At 51.5% G+C, this 25,115-nt stretch overlaps 1 protein-coding gene across 1 annotated transcript in view; it reads right to left on the minus strand.

The window, feature by feature from the left end:
• Window positions 1–11,013: 11,013 nt before the first annotated feature.
• NKD1 (NKD inhibitor of WNT signaling pathway 1) overlaps window positions 11,014–25,115 on the minus strand; it is a 91,430-nt gene continuing 77,328 nt past the window's right edge. The window contains exons 7-10 of the mRNA XM_055298208.2: window positions 21,362–21,509; window positions 20,782–20,866; window positions 19,323–19,450; window positions 11,014–18,539 (exon numbers count right to left, since the gene is read on the minus strand). Of these exons, the coding sequence (XP_055154183.1) occupies window positions 17,950–18,539; window positions 19,323–19,450; window positions 20,782–20,866; window positions 21,362–21,509 (951 nt within the window). The 3' untranslated portion in view covers window positions 11,014–17,949. The remainder of the gene's footprint in view (window positions 18,540–19,322; window positions 19,451–20,781; window positions 20,867–21,361; window positions 21,510–25,115) is intronic.

The raw sequence follows: 25,115 nt of genomic DNA on the forward strand, positions 1-25,115 counted from the left end.
GGCCATGTGACTTGCTTTGGCCAATGGGATGGAAGTTAATATGATGAGCTTGGGCCATGTGACTTGCTTTGACCAATGGGATGGGAGCAGATGTAATGGGCTTAGCCACGTGACTTCCTTTGGCCAATGGAACAGGAGTGGGTATGATGTCCACCATAGCCCCTACTTCTTGGGTGATCAGGAGATGTGCAGAGAAGAGGGGTGGAGAGAGAGAGAGAGCAGGTGAGAGAGTCTTTGGACCTAAGTGGGTCAAATGCCTTAGACAACTTACACAACTTCCCAGCTTTATCGTCCTCTGGAATAAAATGGACGTGATAGAAAGGCTGCCTCCTAAGGTTGCTGTGAGGATGAAATGGGCAGTGCTTTGCCTGGAAGGCTGGAGAGTGGCTTTGCCTGGTGGGATTCTGGCACCATGGCACCTCAGAGGGCCCAGAGCAAGGAAGTGGCTGTACCCCAAACCCAGCTCCATGGGTCGGCAAGCCCTGGACTGTTCAAACCCTATTACAGCCTTCTATAAACGCAGATCGTCTTTATAGTTCTCTCCCCTTGGCTCCAACTTTGTTTCCATTGCCTTATTTTAAGCCCATCGCTTCATCTCATTTATGCCTTAAAGAAATTTATGGCTAAGTGGGGACAGCAGACAGGCAGCTGTGATCTGAGGCCTCTGCAGGAGGCCCAGGAGGGGCATCTACCCAAGGCTTGGGGGTCAGGGAGGGCTTCCTGGAGGAGCGGGGTCTTGAAGAAGGAAGGGGGCAGATGTACTAAAGACCCACGGCCACCTGTCATTTCAGCTGCAGCTATTGAGGACAGTCTAGCAAGCACAGACTCACCTCATCCCAGCAGAACTGTACCTGGCCTTCCTGCCCATTCCCTGGGCCTTCTCCAGTCCTGCAGGAAGTGAAGGGGCATCAACACCCCCAGAGACACCCCCAAGACTCACGCTGGGGCCAGTGGACACATGCTCCACCCTTTCACCCTGCAGCCAGACACCCCAGGGTCACTCTGTCCTCATCGTAGAGGGCCACTGTCTCTAATGGTGACCTCAGCAAGGCACTCTCATGTCACTTTGTCACCTCCCATCTTGCCCTCCTGCCCCGTCACTCCTCTCTTGAGCATCGCCCTACCAAAAACCTACCCCCAAGTCTCTGTCTTAGGCCAGGCCTTGGGGAACCCAGGCTCAGGCCAGGAGCAGCTAGGTGAGAGGTGAGGACAAGCACTGCAGGGAGAAGGAACAGCATATTCTGGGCTGGAAGAGAAAGGAAAGTCCTCCATTGTTTAAGGGTTGTCAGGGAGCATAGGGCAGTGGGTCAGAGGGGAAAGGCAGAAAGTCATGGAGGGGACAGAAGACAGGGAGCTAGTGGCTCCCGAGGGCCTGGTCTGCTGGGCTGGGAGCTGAGCCCTTGTCCTGAGGGCAATGAGATGGGTTTGCAGTAGGAAGTGGCATGGTCAGATTGGCATTTTTGTTTTTGCTTTTTGTTTTGTTTTGAGACGGAGTTTTGCTCTTGTTGCCCAGGCTGGAATGCAATGGCATAATCTCAGCTCACTGCAACCTCCACTTCCCAGGTTCATGCGACTCTCCTGCCTCAGCCCCCCAAGTAGCTGGGATTACAGGCACCCGCCACCGTGCCCAGCTAATTTTTTGTATTTTTAGTAGGGACGGGGTTTCACCATGTTGGCCAAGCTCGTCTCAAACTCCTGACCTCAGGTGATCCACCCGTCTCGGCCTTTCAAAGTGCTGGGATTATAGGCGTGAGCCACTGCACCAGGCTTTTTTTTTTTTTTTTTTTTTTTTTTTAACAGAGTCTTGTCCTGTCTCCCAGGTTGGAGTGCAGTGGTGTGATCTCTGCTCACTGCAACCTCCACCTCCTGGTTCAAGCGATTCTCCTGCCTCAGCCTCCCGAGTAGCTGGGATTACAGGGATGTGCAACCACGCCTGGTGATTTGTTGTATTCTAGTAGAGACAGGATTTTGCCATGTTGCCCAGGCTGGTCTCCAATCCTGATCTCAAGTGATCCACCCACCTCGGCCTCACAAAGTGCTGAGATTACAGGCATAAGCCACTGCACCCGGCCCAGATGGGCATTTTTAAAAGTGCTTTTTGTCTGCAGTGCGGGGACTGATGGGAGACAGCATGGCCAGTGGAGGAACCGTCCCCAGGCTGGGGAGAGCCAACAGGACTCTCTGCTAGGGTATGGAGGGGATGGGTAGAGTGGAAAAGGTCTCAGTAACCGGAGTGATGAGGGAAAGTGGAGTCAAGAATGGCACCCAAGCTTCTGGTCTGGGTTACTTGTTGGATTGTCTTGCCATCTGCTGAGCTAGGAGCAGGTTTTGGGGTAAGATGATGAGTTTGTTTTGAGGCATGTAGTTGGGACTTGTTGGCAGCAACCTAGAGACAGTCATGGCAGTGGACGAGATCCCAAGAAGTAAGTCCACAGAGAAGGCCAGGCAGCCAGCACTGAGATCTGAGCAACGCCACTATTTTTTAAATTTTTTTATTTTGAAATAATTATAAATTCTCAGAAAGTTTCAAACAAAGCCCAGTCAGGTCCCATGTACCAATTTCACTGCCACCATCTTTAAAGGAGGATTAGACAAATCTGACTGCTAAAAGTGGCCCAGGGATTCTGGAGAAAATCCAACAGCTTTGCTATCAGGAAAGCAATTTCACTTACAATTCAGGTTTGACTGCAAGTGAAAGTGGTTGAAACAAGTGAGAAGTTGATTGCTTCCTCATATAATAGTCTAAATGTAGGTGTCCAAGCCTGGAATAGAGGTCCTGGTCCTCTAAGTTCTCAGGAACACAGGCTTATTTTAGCCACTCCACATCTCTAGGGTATTGTCCTCATGGTCCCAAATGGTGACTGGAATTCCAGCCATCACATCTGCTTTCCAGGCAGCAAAATGGAAAAAAGGACACAGAAGAACAGAGATGACAATAGGTATAAACAAGCTCTCTTTTTAAAGGAGATTCCCAGGAGCTGCTACATGACACTTACTGTTGACTAGAGTTTAGTCAAAAAATTTGTTTGCGAAGGAGTCTGAGAACTGTAGTCTTTATTCTTGGGCTCAAAATCAGAGGCTCTATTACAAGGAAGAAAGAGTGTATCCAGGGGAGCAACTAGCTTCCTGTGCACAGAATCCAAGGGCAGAGGGTGTTGTGAAAGGGGGGATGTGTCAGTATCACAAAAACAATCAAGAAGTCAAGAAAGGTAGCAATGAAATGCCCAGTGGATTTAGGGACAAGAAAGTCCAGTGGCAACTTGGTGAGGGTAATGGCAATTATCCATCTGACCCCAGAACCCTTGATTCTGAGTGCCTAATGTTTTCCACAGTCAGCTTTTGTCCAGTGGATGGGGCAGAAAGACAGAGGTGTTGGAGTTGAGGGTGTTGGACTGAGAGTGCAAATCCAGGCCACAGGTGACAGAACAGCAGCAGGAAGTGGAAATGAGGGAATGAAAGGGACTCTAGGAAGAGCCAAGAGGGACTGGCTGTGAGAAGGACAGGAATGAGGACAGAAGGAGATGGCAGAGTGTGTGGCTTCCATGGTGTGGCATTTCTGGGTTCACAGTGGGGCCCAGGAGTGAGTGGCTACAGAAGAGAGAAAAGGAGGCCTTCCCGGTAGTGGGGGCCATAACACTGAGAGATCGGGGTTCAGACACCTGCGGAAATCACCCAGAATGCTGGCAGGGTGTCAGGTAGAGGTGAACGCTGAGCCTCTGTGGAGTTTTCCCAGTTACCTCAACGCCACTCCCAACTCTGCTGCCAAAAGAGCCTGTTTAATGTTCTTGTGGTTGACACCTGCCCCAAACCCTGAATGGTTCCCCCATGGATTCTCAGGAAATGTTCAAACCCCTCACCTTTTCCTTTGAGGTCCTTCTATGATCACCTGGGATGGGTTATGATGCTTTCAACTCTAAGCAACAGGAACCCCAAGTAACAGACACTGCCTGTGCCTGGCTTATATCCTCTGTAGGAATCATTTGTGTTTGCTGGTCCAATTTCCAACTGCCAGTACCTGCGTTCTGCTGAAGCCTATGCCTATGCACAGAAATAGCCCTTGACCAATGACTGACAAGGATGGGTGGATAAATACCTCAGCTCCCTCCCTGTGGAGGTGGGATAACTCTGAGGTATGTTCCACGTGAGCTCCTGGAGTGGAACTTCCCTTCCTTTCCTGCCTCACTTCCCCACTCTCCTCCTTGTCTTTCCCAGGACCACCTCAAAATCAACAACTTGCTCCTGAGTCTTCACCTCAGGATCTCCTCCTGAGAAAAACCAAATAACTAAAGTGCAGATGCTGGGTGGCTGCCAGGTCATGTATAAGTGCTTGCTCAACATCATTCCCAAGGACCCAGGACTCTCTGTGTGTGCTCTGTGGTCCTCAGGCTGTAGCAAGATGGCCACCACCATGACATGTTACAAGTTCCTCAACAGACTTCCCTTCAGATCTCATTGCCCAGAATAAGGTTACACATGATCTTTCCTGAATCAGTCACTGGCAAAGGTGAGGGCTTTGCCATGTCTGGCTTAGACAAATCACCTATGGGCAGAAAGGATGATGGGGTCAACTACAGGGACCACACCACCATCCCATCACCTTTTCTAGTATGACTCTACCACAGTAGATATGTAATATAGTGAAAAGAAAGAGCTGGTTGATGCTCCTTGCCAACCAGCTGTGTGTTCTCACGATCTCACATTCATTCATTCATTCGACATGCACATATTGAATGTTGACTGTGTCCCTGCTAGTTACTGGGGCTGGGGATGTGGGATACAAGAAAAGCACAGAGGGCTGAATGTGGTGGGGTCTGGGTGGCAGAGGCATGACCCTGGGGATATCCTGACCCAGCTGTTTTGCTATCTGAAATGTCCCATCCCACTGTCTTCCCCTCAGGATCATACCTGCCCCCTAGAGCCCCTCTCCTCCAGGAGGCCTTTTTTGATTTCCCCAAACCAGGGGGTTCTATCCTGCCTTGGAGCCCCCTTGGGTGTTCCAGGGTGTTCTTCTGGGCTGACACTGCCTTGGCTGGCTCTGAAGTGTCCTTGCATGCCCATTACAAGTGACAGTGTTCTTCTTGTTTTCCCCATTAAGGCTCCTAGAGGGAGGGCACTGTGTCCCCAGGGCCTGAGCCACAGCCAGGCAGCTCAACCCTGCAGGGCTGACCCATAGCCTGGGTGGACCCGCCCGGCCCCAGTCCCTGCCTCCCAGCACCTGCCGCAAAGCCGCCTCCTCCCCTCCCCATGTCTCTCCCATCAATTTCTTATTTCATAAAAATCAATTTCTGTCCCGTTTTTGCCATGTACATAAAAGACTGTGGCATCAATTAGCCTTCGTTCTCTCTCTCCCCCTCTCTTTTTCTTCCTCGTCTTTTTTGGAAACCTCTTTGTAGGGAAAATCTCATATTTCAGCAATTTGCATTATCCACACACTCAGCTTTGAAGTTCTAAGTTATGGTAAGAAAAGGACCCACTTATCTGCCCATAAAAAATGTTCAAAGCTTATAAATTCCCTGAAACAGATGTACATTATCATTGGATTTGCCTTTCTTTTTGCTAGAGCATGCCTAATAGAGTTTCGGCCGCCCCCTGGCCCCCTTCCCCCACCCCCGTTAGCATCTTGTCTCCACAGAAGCCTGCTCCCCACTGGGCCAGACCGACTTCAAAGGTCCCAGGCTGTCTGTTAGAAGCAAAGCACAAAGTGGGAACATAGGGGCCTTTTAAATCCCCCACGTTTAAGTCAATATCATGCCTCCCTCCTTTCCCCTCTCCTGGCAGAGGGACATAAGTCAGCCCTTCCCTTTCTGCCTTCACGAGAGCCAATTCAGCAACTACCAGAGAGAGGAAATCGGGGCCTCTTTCTCTCCCAGTCTCTCTGTCTTTGCCCTTTCTTTCTTGCCAACTTTTCTTTTTGTTCTTCCCCTCACTTAAGAAGATGTTCAGCAGCACGGATGGTAGTGCTGATTCCACGTATAAGCAAGCAAGCGGATCCTTGAGCGCTTCCATGGTTAAGAATGTCATAAACAACGTGCATCCATTCGGTCACCATGGGATCCTACCAAGAGAGGCTCCTCTCCGGGCTACTGCTTCCAAGCCCTTCTCCGCATGGTGGTGGCTAGAGTGTCACATCCTCTCTCCCCCGACTGACCTTCTAGCTTCGTGATGTGTCTCTTGGGGTGATGAGCAGACTCTCCACCATACAGGCCCCCAGGTCCTGCCCATCCTGGGCCTCCCCGTTGTCAGCTGTACCCGGCCATACAGGCCTGCACCAGTTCATCAAGCATTCACCCTCCGTCCACCCTTGAGGCCTTTGTACCAGCTGCTCCCTCTAACTTTCCACCTGGCTAATTCTTCCTCACCCTTGAGGTCACCCCCTAAATGTGGCTTCCTGGAGAGTCCCTCTGCAGTCCCCCATCTCCATCATGTCCCCTCTGTTATTCCCTCCCATGTCTCCCCAGAAGTTAGCAGTGGATAAAAATGTCGTTTCTGGGTAGAAGCAGTCCCCCAATCCCCCACACTAGACTAAAGCTCCGCAAAGGTAGGTAGAGATGATGTCTGTTTTATCGAGTGCTGAGCATGGTTCCTGACACATAATACTTGATCACTAAATCTTTGAAAGTACGGATGAACAGAAAGCCTGGAGAAGAACGTGGCAAAGGCCAGCCAGGCCTGAGCAGGTCCTTTCTGGGCAGGAAGTGCCAAGTGTGGGTCTCCCTTTGCTCTGCCCACATCTTGCCCAGAAGCTCAGTTTTGGCAGCTCCTTGCCACTGGGGGGTGGTCACACCACAGAGACTGACCTGCACTCTAACTAAACTGCTTAGCAAGACAGAGTGAGATACTCGAATGCCAAATTTGTTCTCCCCAGTGAAGAAAGGAGGGAGGAGGGAAGGAAGGGAAGGCGGAAAGTTCACATGCACCACACTGGAAATATTCTGGCCAGGAATTTCTGGACCAAATCACAATCAGATGCTGCATTTTGAGGACAGGGTCAGAGGAAATGGAATCAGGTGATGTTGGCTAAGATGGCCAGGGCCCGTCTGGAGAGGATCTAGCCAGGGAACTTAAGCCACTCAGAGTCACCCTGGGCCCCTGTACCTAGATGTGCTGAGAGCCCACAGGCCGAGCCCAGTGACACCATCTGAATATCCCCAGGAGGTTCTGGGTTTCCAGTCTGTCTGCATGCTGTCACCCTTCTCTGGTGTCAGCATCAACATTCCAACAAGTCTCAGCATTGGGAACCCGCAAGAGGGGTGCCCCTTTTCCCATCTGTCTTTATGAATTCGATCAACAAAGACACATGGAGTGTCAACAGCAGGCCATGTGCTAGGTCCCACTGGGGGTGGGTGGGGAGGCCAGGAATGTGTTGTCCTTCAGTTGCTCAACAGACATTGAACAGGCGCCTGTCTTTGATGGGCCTTTGGGATTACAAGATAATCTGGTGAACAAGTGCTTTGGTGGAAACCAAATAATCAGAAGCATAGATAAGTACATACGGTGGATCCTCACCCTCCATGGATTCTGTATTTACGAAATCGCCTATTCACTAAAATTTGTCTATCACCCGAAATCAATACTCACAGTGCATTCACTTCATTCGTGATATGCGCAGACCAGTGAAAAGTTTGAGTGGCCCGACCACGTATTCTCAGCTGAGGTCGAACAAGATGATGCTCTGCTTTTGTGGTTCAGTTCTCGTCCTATATGCAAACATCCTTCTCACAGTCTGTTTAGCATCATGCTTTGTGCATGTTTGTGCTTTGTGTTGGTGATTTGGCTGCTTAAAATGCTCCCCGGGCATGGCACTGAAGTGCCATCTTGTGCTCTTAAGCACAGAAGGCTCTGATATGCCTTACAGAGAAAATATGTGTGCTAGATAAGCTTCATTCAGTCATGAGTTATAGAGCTGTTGGCTGAGTTCAATGTTAATGAATCAAGAATATATAGTAAATTAGGCATCTTTAAACAGAAGCACACATAAAACAAGGTTATGCACTGATTGGTAATGAAAATATTGTGACCAGAAGCTTGCAGGAACCTAACCCTGTATTTCCCCTGGGAACAATAGTTCAGTATGCGCTAACTCAGTGTCAGAGGCAACTTTATAAGATGTAACTACTGCAATGAGTGAGAATCAACTACAGTTACAAACAAGATCAATGTTATGAATGAAGGGGACCACAGGGCACCCTGAGAACTTGGGGCACCATCTTGCTGAAGCTGAGGTCTCGGCCACACCAGCAGCCCCAGTTCCCAGAGCTCCCCTTGCCTCACGTGTCCCTGGACTTGGCTGGAGTAATGGCAGACAAGGGAGTAGGACTGGTCTTTGTCAACCTGTATCAATGCCAACAGGCTCCTGGAAAGGGAGGGTCACGTGGCTAGCAGCTTCTCCTCAGGGACAGGTGTCAGGCTTGTGTTTAACCCTACCATGCATTAGCCATGAGTTAGGTAAGTTGCTTAACTGAACTGTAACTCTGTTTCCTCATTGGTTTCCTCTCAAGGCTCTTTTGGGGACATTAGTGAATGTGGGCTGGGTGCACAGTAGACACTCTGTAAGTGGCAGATATGGCAATGTGGACTCCTCAGTGATCCTGCAGCTTAGGAGTTGGGCAAGGACAGACCCAGATGCAGGGTAGCCAAGCACTGTTCCAGAGGCCACCTCTTTCCCCAAGGAAGGCACTGCTGGCATGGCTTTCAGGCTGCCCATGCCCACCACTGCCCCTACTGTTTGTAGGACTTACAGCTGCCACCCCCATAGTCTAGCTTCAAGCCAAGGGCAGTTTCATAATACAAATATGGTATTGAAGGCCAGAGACAGCAGGGCCTTGTCCAAGTTCACACCACAAGTCGGGTCTGGAAGGAATAGAGTGATCCCATCAACCTTGAGAGGGAAAAGTCATGTTCTCAAGTGTTTCTTGAGTGTGTATCAGAGTGGCATGCCACAGCAGCTGTCTCACAGGGGGGCTCTGCAGCCAGGGTGGGGGACAGGTACCCTTCATCCATCAGGACTGCAACTTCTTTCCCATGAGCCTTCTGGGGTCACATTCTCCTAACTGCAGCTACTGTTGCTGTTTTACTCATCAAGGGCCTATTACGTGCCAGGCTCTGTGCTGAACGCTTCACGCCCACTGGATCATTTACTCATAACAGCTCAGTGAGGTAGTTACCCCAATTAGCCCCATGTTAGAGAAAAACACCAAGGCACAGAGAGGGTGAGTCACTTGTCCCAGGTCACACATCTAGGAAGTAGTAGAACCAGGACTCAGCTCAGGTCCAAAGTCTCAACCATGGGCCGGTCTGCCCATCTTAGCCAAGCCCCCAAGCTGCATTCTGTGGTCCAGCTACTGGATCCTGCAACCTTCTTAAACTCTATCCATGAAGCCAAGTGCACAGGATCTAGGACACCAGGTCCAGAGAATTTGGGGCCACATCTTCCTGGACCTGCAGATGGGCAAGGACCAGACTCTAGCCTGAACAGTGAGATGCAGCCCAGAGAAGTGGGAATCCATAGACAGCCTGGCCTGAGACTCCTACTGAGACTGCCCATGTGGCCACCCGGGGAGTCCCTATCCCCTGCCCGATCAGCAGTCTTTCTGCTTCCCCCTCCAAGAGAGCTGGGGGCATTCATCCAGAAAGCCTGATATGTAACAAACTCCTTTCCCATTTCTTACTTTGCTTAAATCTCCAAAGTCCCTGGAGCTGAAGCCAAGCGGGCCTCTTTAGGTCCACTTTACAGAAAAGCAAACTGAGTCTCAAAGAGGGGAAGTCACTGAGCCAGGTACAATCCAGCCAGTCTTTTGAGTTGGGGCTTTCCACCTGTCTTGGCTGTTTAAGGAGTGCTGGGAGGGGTCTCACACAGCCTGAGATCCTTTGCCGGGGGTTCCAGCCCACCTTGCCCCATCTAAAGGAGGAGTGGGGCCACACTGTGAGGGTCTCCAGGACTGCCCCAAAGACTTCCCCATGAACTTCCTCCCATGCCTGAAGCTGCTCCCTTAGCCATCCTCCTGTCTAATGCTCTGCCCTGAACAGGTTTTTAAGTGGCATCACTGACCTCCAAAACTTAGGTGCTTGAGGCTGCTCAGGGATCATGAGCTGAATCACATCAAAACCAGGCCTCAAAATCAGGCTGAGAGGGGCTCCGGGCGCGGGAAAAAAGGCATGTGCACCATTGGAAGGGACGGACAGATTGCAGCCATGTGGGAACGGGAGCCTGGGGTAAATACACTTTCTGATTTTTATGAGAAAAGCCAAACATCCAGGTTTTTAGGTGAAACCCTCAGATTCTGGAAATGAATTAAAAATTTTTGAAATCCTTGACAGGTCAAACATGACACATCGATGGGCCAGGCTAGGTATGGTCCCGGTGAGCAAAGGATTGACTTCTGGAGGCTTAGAGTGGGCAGGGGACAGGAAGGCAGGGCGGAGTTCCAGACTGCACAGCTTCCTGGGGAGTGTGGCTCTGAGCAAGTTGGCCTCAGGCCCACTCCAACCCCTCTACCAGGCACCAAGAGACATAGTTCAGCGCCGACCATTGAACTGGCCATGACAGGCCTGCTGACACAAGCAGACCACCCCTACCAATGGCCTCTGTGGAGTTACTGGCCAGTGTTGGAGGTTGCAGACGCCCCCTCTCCAGACATCACAGATGTCAGCCTCCCCCAAGTCCTTTGCAGACAGCTGAGGCCATGACTGGAAAAAGGACCTGCAAGCAGTCTGTGCTCAGCTTTGGGAAGAACTGTCCATTTGGACTCCACACCCCCACCTGGAGTCTCAGGTATCCCGTCTCTAAAATGGGAAGAGGCATTCCAGCTCTACTACAATGTGTGGTTGACCAAACTTTCACTGATTTCCAAGGAAAGAAAACAAAACAAAACAAAAACAAAGACAACACAATGAGGTTTTTTTTTTTTTTCTTTTTAACTTCTTTTGGTTTTTCTTTAAACAGTAAGGGACTGCAGTTTTCTATTCTTTTTCTAATATCCTTATTTAGCAAAATCAAAAGTTGGCGATGCTGTGTTGCTTTCCCAGACTTTTATTTGAAATGTGACTGCTTTGTAAAACTCCAGAGTCAAGGACTCATAGGCAGGAGGATGTCATAAATTAACAGGAAAGGATGAGAAATCTCCATTCCACTCCCTCCTCCCTCCCTTGATCGCTCATTCTCTCTCTTCCATTCATTAACCACCCACTATGTGCCATGCCCTAAGGAAGCAGCTATCTAAGAAGTCCCTGCCTGCAGGGGCTTTGCAGACCAGAAGGAAGGCAACCCACAGAGCCAGGATCCTGATAACCACTGCTGACTGCCCCTCTGCCTAGGCACCAGCTAAGGTGGCTCCAAAAAATGAGGCCTTGTTGGGAAAGAAAAAAACTGCAACGGTCAGCTTGGATGAACCCACCCAGAATTTTGCGATCAGAAATATCTAGAAAAGAGTTATTTTAGAAGAACAGGGGGATGCCAGGGCTTGGCGATGAGGAATGATGTTTTCAGTGCTTAGGGCCCCTGAAGGTCTTGGTCTTCCTGCTCAGAAGCCCAGGGGGTCCTGTGTTGCCTTCTCCAGTGCTCGCCCTTGGTTCCTGGCAGTTCCTCCAACGCTGTTTTGTACTTTAGTCCTTCTAAGCCTCGAATGCTCCTCCCTACCTACCTCTTTCCCTGATGTAGAGGCTGGGGAAGAGCTCTCTGAAGGGTCTGACCAGATGTGACCCCAAAACAAACCCTACTAGGGGCAGGACAGGGCCCCCATAAACTTGGAACCAAGCCTGAGTTTGCAGTACAGCAAAATGAGACAGCTGGTAGTCGCAACAAGCCCTAGTCCCCAAAGCTGGCCTTGAACAAGGGCCCCCAAGCAAAGTGGGAAGATTGGGAAGAGAAATTTTCAAGAAAGCCACTCATATCTCCGATTTCAGACCCTAGTCCTGAGCCAGAGGAGGGAAAAGAGTGTGTGGTCCATGCACCAGGGGCCACTGTGGACCTACCCTAGTTGGAGGACCTTAGGAGTCTCACTAAATGTGGCTGTCTTGCGCCATCTGTAATTTTAGGATGAGGGAGGAGAGGTGGGTTATCCAGAGGCCAGACGACAGGGCAACTAGAGAAAGAACTCAGCCCAAACACAGAGGGCTCTTACTAAATCCACCAGCCTCATCCTCTGCTGCAGCATGGCTGCTTGCTCTAACATCCATGAAGTTTTTGGAGGTCCCTGGTGGGGCAGGGGGCAGGTGGAGCTGTCTCTGTCTCCCCTACCACATTAATGCACATCCTCCTCAAGGCAGGGCCACTGGGATTCCACCCCACGTGCACCAAGGCACAGGCAACAGGACTCTCAGACTGTGTTCTATGGGCCCAACCACACCACCATTTCCTGGAGGTGTGGAGCTTGTGAAAAACACTGATCCCTGCACTTCACCCCTGACCCACCTCAACTCATCTCTGGGAGTGGGCCTGGTATCTGCATTTCACATGCTCCCTGGGGGATTCTTATGGCCCCTGAAGTTAGGTATTTCCCTCAAATCGGGCCCTCTGAGGTCATTTGGGGGAAAATGCAAGGCTCTAGGGGCTTAGCTGGGCTGCCTAAGAAGTCACCTGGGGGCCTGAAACATCTTGATGTCTGGGCCACACCCTAGACCCACCACTCAGCATCATCAGAGGTGGGACCCCTGCACCAGTATTTTGTGAAATCTCCCCAGGTGATCCCAAGCATTCAGGGGATGAGAATTACTGGTGTGAGCATCCCCTCTGCCTCCCCGACCCACCGCCAACAGGCCGGTCAATGCCAAAGTCATGTCTAAAGGGCCTCATGTCTAGATAGGGATCTGTGCCAGGCTCATGGGCTAAATGTACCAGGATTCTTCTACGTCGTGGGAGACAGTGGAGGGAAGAGGAATCCCATTGGCTGGTCAGCTGGAGACAGGGAGTCTCCAACAGGCTCTACCATTTCCTCCCCAGGGTCCCCGTCTGCTACTGGCAAATGGGTCTCGCCTATTCCCCCTTCTCATGCTGGAGGCAGATGCTAGGTATAGAAAGCCCTTTGTAGGGAAACACATAAATCAGGAAAATCATTTGGGGGTGTGAGCCCCTGAGCAGAGGGATGGGGTACAAACGACTGCTGGTTTGGGAGATGATGAGACCGAACATCAGATCAGAGGCCCACACAAAGGTCCTGACTGTGGCAAGTGATCAAACTTTTCATGACTGAGGAAGAGTGTCCTGAGCACAGGCTGTAGAAGTTAATAAAGTGTGTGGCTGAAACATCTGTCTTTGCTCTGCAAAATGAGGCCCTGCACACATCTGGAGAAGGGGTGTGTGTTGGGGGCTGGGTGCAGCTGGTCGGGGAGGCCGAGGCAGGGGCCAGGAGGGTGGGTGCTGGGGTGTGGCTGGACAACGGGCAGGCTGCCTTGGGGTCTTTCGGGTGTGCAGCGACCAGGTGTCTGCTGTGTGGCAGGTAGCACCATCTTTAACGAGGAGGTGAGGGTGGTGGGTGGAGGACGTTCACAGCCTGCTGGTACTGAGCACCTCTCAGGGGTCCCCTTTCATTCCTGAGAGCACTGACAGGCCTCACAGAAGCCAGGTTATTAGTGCAGGCATCTGACAGACACACCAAGGTGCAGGCAGCCTTCCCCTCCTCCTGCCACACTTCAGAGGCTGCCTTCCCTCTAGCCCAGTAATAATTTGAGGTCTAAACACTGAGAAAACAGGGCTGGAGGAGGGAAAGAAATTGCTCCTAGCTGTTTCCTTTGCCAAAAAGTGTAATTAGCATGGTTGGATGTGAAGTGCAAGAGTCCCCTAGGCTCCTGACCCCCGGGCACTCCCAGGAGATGACAGCAGGCCCCAGTAGCTGGGATCCTCAACTGGCTGTCTGCCTTAAACACACCCAGTCCTCGGTACCCAGTGACAGATCAGCAGAAATCGGCATCCTCTCACCAGGAGTCTCCCCAGGGGAACCCCCATGCTCAGAGCTCAGGGGATGGGGCGGTGGCAACTGCTCCTCTGGAATAGCCTTCAGAAGATTTGCAAACAAGACCAAACCTCTCACCCATACCAGCCTGCAGGAAAACGTGCTCAAAACCTCACCAGCAATCATGGTTTCCCCTTCTAATTTTCCCTCCTTCTTTCCTTCCAACCTTCCTTCCTCTCTCTTTCTTCTTCCTTTGATTCCTCATTATTCAGTATAATCTCTTTATTTATTTGAGATGGAGTCTCACTCTGTCGCCCAGGCTGGAGTAGAAGGGTGCTATCTTAGCTCACTCCAATCTCTGCCTCCCAGGTTCAAGCGATTCTCGTGCCTCGCCCTCCTGAGTAGCCGAGATTACAGGCACGCACCCACCATGCCCAGCTAATTTTTTGTATTTTTAGTAGAAACGGGGTTTCACCATGTTGCCCAGGTTGGTCTTGAACTCCTGACCTCAGGTGATCCACCCACCTCAGTCTCCCAAAGTGTTGGGATTACAGGCATGAGCCACCATGCCCGGCCAGTATAACCTCTTTTAGAGGTCATGTACAATCGCATCAAAATTGAAATCACACTTTCTCTTGAACTCTATAGTTCCACGTGGAAACTTTCTGTCGCCTGTGCTCCTGCCCGTGTGCAAGGACTCTCAGCACAGTGTTCGCCAAAGCCTGGGATGAGAGATGACCCTTATGACCACCAGGAGGGGATGGGGCAAGCTGGTGACAGCACCTCTAGTCACAGAAGGCTGAGCAGCTGTTAGAGAGAAGGGGGCAGAGTTCTATGACCTACGGAGGGAGATCTCCAAATATATTCAGTTACTGAAAAAAATAGCATAAGTATGAACACTATGCTCCTTGTGTAAAAATAAAAGGGTGGGGTGGGAAAAGGATTAAGCGGTAACTGCAGGGTTCCCCCCCTTAAAAATAGATCCGAAACAAATATTGCAAAATGTCAGCATTTGTAAATTCTGGGCGGTAAGTTGACGGTTAATGTTACTCAATTTTCTGTTTCAAACTTTGTGTTTGAAATACTCTAACAATTAACAAAATGCATACGGGGAGATACAGAAATGCATTTATTCTGGTAAAGAACAGCTAACACTTTCATAGTGCTCACAAGGGACAGGCACTCTCATGATCCCCGCCTTTATAAAGGAGAAACTGAGGCACAGTATTTCAGTTGAAGCACAGAGCTACAAAGAGGGAGTCAGGATTCGAACCTAGCAAGCTGGCGCCAAAGTCTGTGCTCACAACCCCTACATTACACTGAGGGGCCCTAGGCCACACCCAGAAAGTTGGCATCAGGGATGCTGGCAGGCCTGGGATGGAGGGAAGTTTACTTTTTACTGTACACCTTATATATGTACTATTTGAATCTTTTACATGTGCACATTACTATTTTTTTAAATAATGTTTTTAAAGTTGGGCAAGTCCCAGTTACCAAGAAGTAACAGAATCCTGACAGGTGTGGAGCTTAGGGAGGCAGAGGAACTGCTCTAAAACCAGTAGTCTCAACTCCCGGCTGGCCTCCAGGGTTGCAGCAATTCGTGGCCTGGGGTGCCATTACTTCCTGTCCGATCTGCACCCCTCCCCTCCTGTCTTCCGGTACAGACCCCACCCCCTTGGGGCAGGTTGGCCATGTGACCCCATCTGGGATGTCATGATTGGTCCAGATATGGGTACCAGATCGAAGCCCAGCCAATCAGAATCCTGTCTTGAGCTTTACACTAACGGAAGGTCCTTTTCCTTAGGGTTAGGAGACCCAGAAGGCTAGCAGCCAGGGCTCCCTGACAAAAGCATGTAGTTGAGTACAAGTATCAATCCGAGGGACAAGAAGGAGGGACAAGAACCCGTCTCAGCTGCATTCACATCCTGGACCCTGTCATCTCAAAGCCAGTACCCTCCCTGCCTTCCAACTTGGTTTCATTCACTTTGGATTGAGTTGAGTTCTCACTGAACAGAAACCCACAACCCAAAACAAGGGCAGCGCCCATGGCCGTGATTAAGCTCTGCACCAGTGGCGAAGGGATCAAGTGGGAGACCAGAATTCCAGCTCTGCCCTCTGTGCGGCCTCAAGGGAGTTATGAACTTCTGAGCCTTAGACATGCTTCCTGAGCTGCCACCAAGCTGCCTCATGGGGCTGTCCTAAGGATTAATGTATTAATCCAATCCCAGGCACATCAGTCATTAATAAAATTAAGAATACGGTTACAACTAAGCCCACTACCTTTGGAAGTAACTCCTTACTAACTACATTAAACCCAAACTGGAGGCTCTGGAAAAGAGGATGCCAGCTGGGAGACAAAACGGCAGAAAGGAAAGTAGCTGGAGTCGCTTCTCCCTCTTGTGTCCCTCTAGATTCACTCTCCACTCTCCTCTCTGACCTGGGAACATGCCCGTGTGACCCACATCAACAAGCTCCCTTGGCCCGGTGGCTTCCAGGGCCTCAGCCAATGGATTGAGGGGGGTGGGGGCAGGAAAGCAGGTCAGGATATTAATTTCCCTGGAGGGTCCCCATGACTGGCTGCATCCTTTAAGCAAAGGTCACAGCTCCTTCAGGTGCCCCTCTCACTCCTCCAGCAATCCTCTGTCTGCTAAAGATAACTCCTTCCCCACTCAGGCCCAGGGGTGGAAATAGCGCCCCACACTGCTATTCCCAGGGTTCTGCACTCTCATGGGAGGTTTAGCCCACACTGTGTAAATACTGCCTTTATTAAGCTCTGCTCAAATTACCCAATTTGAGTGTGTAATCTGCTTTTCTCTGAGACCCTGGCTAGCTGACTGGTTCTTTTTCAGGTTTCTCCAGGCTCTGGCCAGACAAAATCCTTCTCTGCAGAGGATGCTGCTCCAGGGTCCCAACTCTGGCCACAGTCCCCTTTTCCCTCCAAGCTTCTGTACCCCAGCAGTTCTCTCCAAAATCCATCAGACCCCAAAACCCGAGAATGGACCTCTGATGAAAGCATCTGAGAGCTGTCCAGCCCCAAAAGGAGACAAGCAGAGTCACATCTGGGTTCCAGAAGCGTCCAGAGAAGCAAACCACTGATTTATACACACCAGAAAAGATACCTGAGAGTGTATATTTATAGAAAGATACATAGAAATGGACAGATGGCGTCTATCTATAGATACAGAAAGTTCTGTTAGAGAACCGTGTAGGTACATATATATCTGCCACATCCTCCACCACAACCAACAGCACACAATTGCCTGGATCTTGGAAAACCACGCTTGTTTAAGTGGTTTGTTCCCTCCCTAGCAGTTTCCAAAATGAGAAGGATGGTCTCAGGGATAGTCCTTAAATACCTGTGTGTATCACTGTAAAGTAGAGAGGAGAAGAAGGAGAAGGAAGAGAAGTGGATTTTCATGTTGTGCATGGCAGAAGAGATGGGACTGCTTTGGGGAAAAGGGCTTGATCCCACTGGAAAAGCATGAAAGACAACTCCAGAAAAGACAGCTAAGGTTTCTAGGTTGGGACATAAAAACACAACAGCAAGACGTTCGCACTCTGCAGTCCACTGAAATCCCTTGTAGCACATTACAATCAGTTAAGGGCAAAATAAAATCAGAATAATACTAAGAGGTAGCAGCTGTTTATCTTCTCGGAGATTTCAAGGGTCTCTGGAAGCTGGGCCAGGTAAGGATGCTCTCCTGGAAGAGGCTGGGGTGGGGCAGAGTTGGGGCTGAGGGCTCCCTGGCTCTGGGAAGGGTGTGGGCTGATCCACGCAGATGCTGCAGATCCCAAGCCCTGAGGGAGCCTCTGCCCATTACAGGCCACGCCGAACCAGAGTAATTTCCTGGGCTAGTTATGCAGTCCCCACAACATATAAATAAAAGTTTAGTTCTGTGTTTCCATAGATATTCTACATGAAGGCTAGCTAAATATTAGTGGAGTAACAATAATTATTAATAACAATAATCGTCATAATAACAATAATTAATAGAATAATAATGCCTTGGGGTGTCGGGGGTGGGGTCCTTCATATGGCAGGGTGGGTCCCTGGGGAGGGGCTCTATGTCTGGTAGAAGTGGTGGTAATGGTGGTGATGTTCATGGTGGTGGTGGTGCTCATGTCTCTGGACCGGCTGCCCGGCCTGGCTCTCGTACACCACCACGGCGGGCAGCTCCCGCAGGTGCTCCCGCCCCAGGACGGGGCCGCCTGAGGCCAGTGGTGCCTGCAGGCCCCGGCAGCCCTGCTGGCTCTCCTTGGCTCGGTGCTTGTGCTTCTTGTGCCCGAGGGGGGCTAGGGAGGGGAGGAGGGCCGGGCTGGCAGCCAGGTGGGCGGAGGGGGACACCGCAGGGATGGTGGGTCCCAGAGGTGGCTTGTTTCTTGCCCCTCTGGCCATGTGGCCCACACCCACACTCTTGCCCTGGGCCTTGGGGGACCTCACAAAGTGCTTGCTCCCATCCTGGGTGCCCCGGAGCCGTTGCTGGAGCTCCGAGACCTTGGCGATTGGGGTGTCAAGGAAGTGGAAGGAGCCCGGGTCCACGCCTTGGGGCTTTCGGTGTGGGACGTGGATGGCTTCCGGCTCATGGGAGCGTGATCGAGTGGGATTGGAGGTGCGGGGGGGCAGTTCTGACTTCTGGGCCACGGAAAGGGAGCCTAGGAACCAATTCAACAGACATTTAATGAGCACCTACTGTGTGCTGGGGCTTGCGCTGTACCCCAGACATCACCCCCACCCCCAGTTCTCCAAAACTAGAGCTACCCCCCAACGCCCCGACTGCCCCTCACTGCCTTGCAGGAAAACTCTCTGAAATGGAACTTTCCCATCTGCTAAGTGGGAAGAACTGGTTCTTTGGTAGGTCTTCAGAAATACCCTCCGAGAGGGAGCCGAGAAAGACAGATGGCAGCAGAGGCCCCGAAAACTGTCTAAGGTCACTGGGGCAAGAAAGAACTCTAAGTATATTGCTAAAAACATACAGAAGTAACTCATAGAGGAATTAAACATATGAAGATAAAGGGGAGAAGGGAGTTGTGGGAGTGAAATTGAGCAAGAGGTCAACATATGTCAAGGCTGATAAAGACACAGCAGCGCTGTACTTAGTGAAACCGAGGTTCTTGCTGGAAGAAACAGCCAGGAGAGGTCAAAGTGGTTGCCCCGGGAACAGGGCTTGGGTGGGCTGGGATGGGGCACAGAACTGTTGTTTGTCATTGGGTGCTAAGCCTTTAGATACTATTTGATTTTGTTCAATTTCGTGCATGTATTACTTTAATTTTGAAACCATTTTTAACGTCACTTTCTCCAAGAAGTCTTTGACCTGTCCCGTAATAGCTGTCTTACCGAAGCCTGGGGTAGCAGTGAACACCACCCGCATGGCCCGCCTGGCCCGTCCAGCCACGCCCTGCCCTCATCGCCCATTGCAGGGTGCTCGAGTCCCTTACCAGGCCCAAACTGGGACGTGTAGTTTTCTATCCCGGCGAGATCTAAGTAGTGGTTTCTCCTCTCGATGTTCTCATCTACGCAATGGTGGTAGCAGCCAGACTGCTCCAGGCGGCTGTCACCCTGGAACCTACGGCAGGGGAGGCAAGTGAGTGGGGTAACACCAACCACCAGGTGGGGGCAAGCGCATAGGCTACTGGGAAGCCCCCAGAACGAACTCTGGACCCTTCATTCATTTCCTTCTTGGCCTTCAGAGAGGGTGGGGAGGAACAGTCCTCTATACAAACTGTGCCTCCATTTCCCTCCTTGCCGATGGAGAGACAGACCATAGACCACAGCCCACGGCCTGACCTCCCCGCAGCTTCTGGGAGGAGTGGATGGGGTTTTGCTCTGAACAGGTTCAAAAGAATGCCCCAGCGCCAGGCTTCAAGCCATATGTGCCTGCTGCAGGTAGGCGGCCCAACCCCTGGCCTGGTTCCCCAGGGGGTGCGGGCAGCAGAAGTCCCTTAAACTGTTGGAGTTGGGCCTGGCAGACTCCATGACCTGCCCTATGGCCCAGGATGGGCCTCACCAGTGAGTGTGTGCACACACGTGTGACTTACACAGTGTGTATGGGGGGGTGGGGAGAGATGCTGCCAGAGGCTTTCTTTTTCCCCTGCAGGGCTCGGGGCTCCCTAGCCCTCTCCTCCAAAAACCTCTTCGATCTGCTCCCATGCTGGCTTCCTTCCCACACAACACAGTACCACCTTCCCCCAGGATCTCCAGCCAGCCTGGGTCCCTCTGATTCTCGGCCCTATCCCCACACCTGGCTGTGACCCTGCTTGAACTGTTTTTTCTTTCCCCTAAGCGAGTACTAATCCAGCTCCGGTCATTCCCTTACCATTTGCACACTAGAGGTTAACACAGCCTTATGCCTGCCGTGTTACTGTTGTTTACTCAATCCCTTTCTTTAAACAATCTCTCTTTCCTTTCCTCCCTTCCTGCCTTGCAGCTGAAGAAGTAACAGGTGAAAGGTAACTACAGCCTCATAATTCCTTATCCACCATTCTGAAATCCAAAAAGCCTGAAAACTAAGAGTTTTCATAACCCACGTGGCAGCCAGGCCCACCCTAAAGGGATGGGAAGGTGTTTACGGTCTTTATCTCACTTAGTGTGAATATCCAATCATCTCCCAGGAGAAACAGCAACGTGTCAGAGCCTGATGCACTGCTGAGAGCACCTTTCCAAAGCCCAAAAAATGCTGGCCTCCAGTCCTGTCTGCCCAAGATGTGTTCCATAAAAGGAATTGGACTACATGTAGTTATTTGTTAAGATTTTCATTTGATTTATGAGTCTGTGCATCAAAAGTGTTGGCTCCCTGAAAAGAACACAGACCAGAGCAAAACTTCCTGTTCTGAATCCTTCAGATGCAGGTACACAGCTGGTGCTCAACATATGCTCATGTGCACCATGCCCACATACCTGAGCGGGGCTCGCTGCTTCTTCTCCCAGCTCCGCAGCTCCTCAGTGGGTTTGGTCTCTGCTCGGGGCCTTGTGCTTTGCAGGTCTGAGTCCGGCCCGAGAAGCACAGGAGACACCAGGTGAGCCGCCTGCTCCCACCCTCCCCAGGGCTGCCTGGCATGCAGCTGCTTTGCAAGGCCACTGTGGGAGGGTTCCCTGAGCTGGGGCTAAATAAAGGGGTCTCAAGGCTACCTGCCCTGGACACATCCCCATCTAGCCTCACCTCCTCCCCCAGACTCCCCCTCCAGCCTCACCTCCTTCCAGCTGGCCTCAAGGCTTGCAGACGCCATGCTGCCCGTAACACCAGCCTTTACTCTAGTCTGCATGGCTCTGCCTATATGAGGCCTCTCACCCGGAACCCCTTCCCTCCCCTTCCCACCCTTCCTCCTACCCCTTCAAGGACCCATTTGAACCCCACCTGTCCATAAAGCAGCTGCCCCAGAAAGCCCACAGGTTCCCTTCCAGCCCTCCCAGGAAGGCTCTGGTCCTTCCTGAGAGATGGGAGGACACTGTTTCCCAGGCTCAGCCCTGCAGCCCTCACCAGCCTGATTGACAAGGACGCTCCTCTTGCTCTGGCTGCCATCGGGGGCCACGGTGAGCTTTACCCGCAGCATCTTGCTGGATGTCGGGGAGTGGTTGACAGAGGAGTCCACCACCTCATAGATGGTGTGCAGCAAGCTGGTGATGTCCTGAATGGGAGAGAAGCGGAGACCCATGCGGGGTTTCAGTCACAGGGTCTTGAAAATAGAAACCAGAGGGCCTGGTGGACGCTGCTGGCCTGAACCCCTCTGGCTGCCCCAAAGCAGACCTAAGGCAGAAATCTGGATGTCTGAGGTTCATTTGGGAGGAGATCCTAGGAAGCAGAAGTGAGGGAGCAGGGAGAGAGAAGAGGAAAATCCCATAAGAGAAAAGGAAAAGGGCAGGTTACAGCCAGGGGCAACTGGGGCTCAGTCGCACCGGGGCCCTGGAGGGAGAGTGTGGAGCCCACCTTGGAACAGCCTCATCCAGATAGAGGGAGAGTTTAGAAATGGACTCTCATTCCTCACTGCCCGAGAGCTCCCCAAGGATGCTACATTCCCTGTACTTTGGATTTTTGTTTGTTTGTTTGAGATGGGGGTCTCACTCTATCACCCAGGCTGGAGTGCAGGGGTGTGATCATGGCTCACTGCAGCCTCAAACTCCCAGTCTCAAGCGATCCTCCAGCCTCAGCCTCCCTAAGTGCTGGGATTACAGATGTGAGTCACGAGCCACTGTGCCTCACCCTCCCTTGTGCTTTTGGGCTTCCCTGCAGGGGCCAAGCCAGCTCCTTGTAGTTGAGAAAGCTCTTACAGTGGGCACCATCCACCATGGCAGCAGGTGAACTTTGAGGTGGGCCCAGGGAAAATGGAGTCGGGGCATCAACAGCATCTGCTTCGGGGTCGAAACGGAAAATGGAAAGGGAGATGTGTCCCTGCTATGGGCTGAATTGTGGCTCCCCACTCACTTGCAAATCCATAGGTTGAAGCCCTAACCCCCCAATGTGATTGTATTTGGAGTAAGGAGATAACTAAGGTTAAATGAGGTCATGAAGGCGGGACCATGATAGGATCAGGGCCCTTAAAAGAAGAGGAGAGCTAGGGATATGGCTCGCACCTGGAATCCCAGCACTTTGGGAGGCCAAAGTGGGAGGATCACTTCAGCCCAGAAGTTCAAGACCAGCCTGGGCAACACAACATTCTCTACAAAAAAAAAAAAAAAAAAAAAAAAAAGCCATGTGTGGTGGTACACACCTGTAGTCCCAGCTACTTGGGAGGCTAAGGTGGGAGGATCACTTGAGCCTAGGAGTTCGAGGCTGCAGTGAGCCGTGAGCACGCCACTGCACTCCAGCCTGGGCAACAGTGCAAGATCCCATCTCTTGTTAAAAAAAAAAAAGGAAGAGACACCAGAAGAGGTCTCGCCAGCACGTGAGGGCACAGTGAGAAGGTGGCCGTCTGCAAGCCAGGAAGCGAGCCCTCACCAGGAACTGAAGCAGGTGTCCCCTTGGTCTTGGACTTCCAGCCTTCAGAACTGTGAGGAATAAATTTCTGCTAAACCACCCAGTCTGTGGTATTTTATTACGGCAGCTTGAGCTGGCTGAGACTGTCCCTAAAAGATAAACTAATTTGTGAGAACTTGACCAAATCTCATCTCCTCTCTGAGCCTCAGGTACCCCTCAACCAGAACAGGAGTGTCCATACAATGTCTTCCGGGTGTCTCAAAACCCTTCTGACTGGGGATGGAGGGCACCAATTCTCCTCACTAGGCCCTTTCTATCTGGGTATCTGCTGCGGTCACTTGTCTGGTGTTGGAGTGCAGGGCAATGTCCTGCTTTAAATGGCATTGGAAACCTCTGGAGAAGACATTTTTTCTCTATGAAGCAGACCCATCCATGGTCAGTTACCTGCCCAGCAATCCTTCACCTCCTGCCTGTAAGTCCTGCAGGCTGAAGCAGCTGAGGCAACCCCAGCGCAGCCCCAGCCAGGCAGGCATGTGGGTGGGTGGCCCAGAGTAGTGGGGGCCGACAAAGACACTGACCCTGTCCTGGGAGGCGCGGCCGCTCAGCTCAGTTGACTTGTCCTTTGACAATGCAGGTGGGAGGGGGTCACACAGAAAAGCCAGAAATCCAGGATCTTCTGTTAAATCTTCAGAATCGCTGATCTTGGCAACTGATTTTTAACAAAACCCTTTGGGGAATCAGACCAGAACATCTGGGGGCCAGATTGAAATTGTGGGGGCCACAAGTTTGAGACCCAGGCTCCAGGCACTCTCTAGCTGCCTTGCTCAGCGATCCCACTTCTTCCGACGAGGCCTGCAGAGGACTCTCCTTGTCCCTCCTTTCCTTCCCTCTGGCTTCTCCATAAGGCCCTCTTTGCTCACTCTCTCTATCTTGGGCAGCCCCTGAAGGGCAGCTCATTATACAGATGAGGCAGCTGATGGCCACTCACTTCATCCCCCAAACTTCTGATACCTTAGAGGACCTGGAGCCCTGGTGTGTGATCAGGGTGGGGGTGGTCCCAGCAGACCGAGGGTCTCAGAGCCTATGTGCTTTGGCAATTCTAGCTTGAAAATCAACCTCACTGACTACACAGGGCAGACACGCAGGAATCGGTGTGCTCAGTATTTCCTGCATGAACGAACGCCTGAAGGAGGAGCAGGTCTTCTTTCTGATTGGAAAGCTGGCCCACACCCCAGCTCTGGGCTGCAGATGCCGTGAGGTGGGAGCCCATCTGCCCTGGCACTCAGAAGGCGTGGAAGGGAACTGTATTTACAGCCAAATTTGAGGGGTGGCGTCAGGGCTAAAAATAGACCAGGGAAACACCAGACCGGTCCTCCCTCCACTCAAAACCACTCCCTGGCTCCTTGGTGGGAGGAAGACATGACCCAGTGAACACTTTCTCCAGGGCCAGGCTGGGCCACCTTCCTTGGACACCCTCTCTCCCTTCCTCTAATTACCAAAGCAGTGAAGGACAACGCAGGTTGAAGCTGTCAGCAATCATCTTGCTACTGCCAAGGGGAGAGTCTGCCTCACAAGAAAGGAATTAGAGCTGAGGAATAGAGGAAATAGACTGAGGAAACAAAGCAGTGATGAACACCTTGTCCTGAAGCCACTGAGCCTGTGGGTCAAGCCATCCCCGAAGTCAGACCCCAGACCAAATTTCAGTTACATGAGCCAATCTATTTCTTTTTTTTTTTTTTTGAATACAGCAGTTGGAGCACGTATTCTGTCACTTACATGTTAAAGAGTCCCGGGTGCTTAAAAGTCACAACTTCTTCCTCCAACCTGTTGAAACAGCCCCTAAACCACAGCCTGAGGAGGAGGTGACCTTGTTAACCCAGAACTCACATATGGCAGCATAAAGGTGAACTTCTCCTGCACTATCCACAGAGAAGAAAACACTCGCCCTGACCCAGGATGAGGAGACCAGACAGCAAAGCTTCAATGTCTCTCTGGGAACACGAGGTCCCCACATGCTGGACAAGAAGCAGGTGGAGCCCAGACGTGCTAACCTGCGACCGCCGCGCAGGTGCATGTAACCTCAGATCTGTAACAGGTCTCGTGCCTGAAGATGGGGTCCTCTCGCGGAGGGACAGGTCGTCAGAGAGGGACAGGGGAGGAAAAGGAATGAGAAAGCAGAAGGAAGGATGCCAACCCTCCAGCGGTGTCCTCAGGACCTGAAATCAAATCCAGGTTGCCTGCCAGGGCCTCCAAGGTCCCAGAAGTCTGGCCCTGCTGGATCCCCAGCCACATCTGTGTCTCTTCTGCTGATCAGCCACCA

The sequence above is a fragment of the Symphalangus syndactylus genome, chromosome 11, assembly GCF_028878055.3.
Source record: "Symphalangus syndactylus isolate Jambi chromosome 11, NHGRI_mSymSyn1-v2.1_pri, whole genome shotgun sequence".
Taxonomy (NCBI): Eukaryota; Metazoa; Chordata; class Mammalia; order Primates; family Hylobatidae; genus Symphalangus; species Symphalangus syndactylus.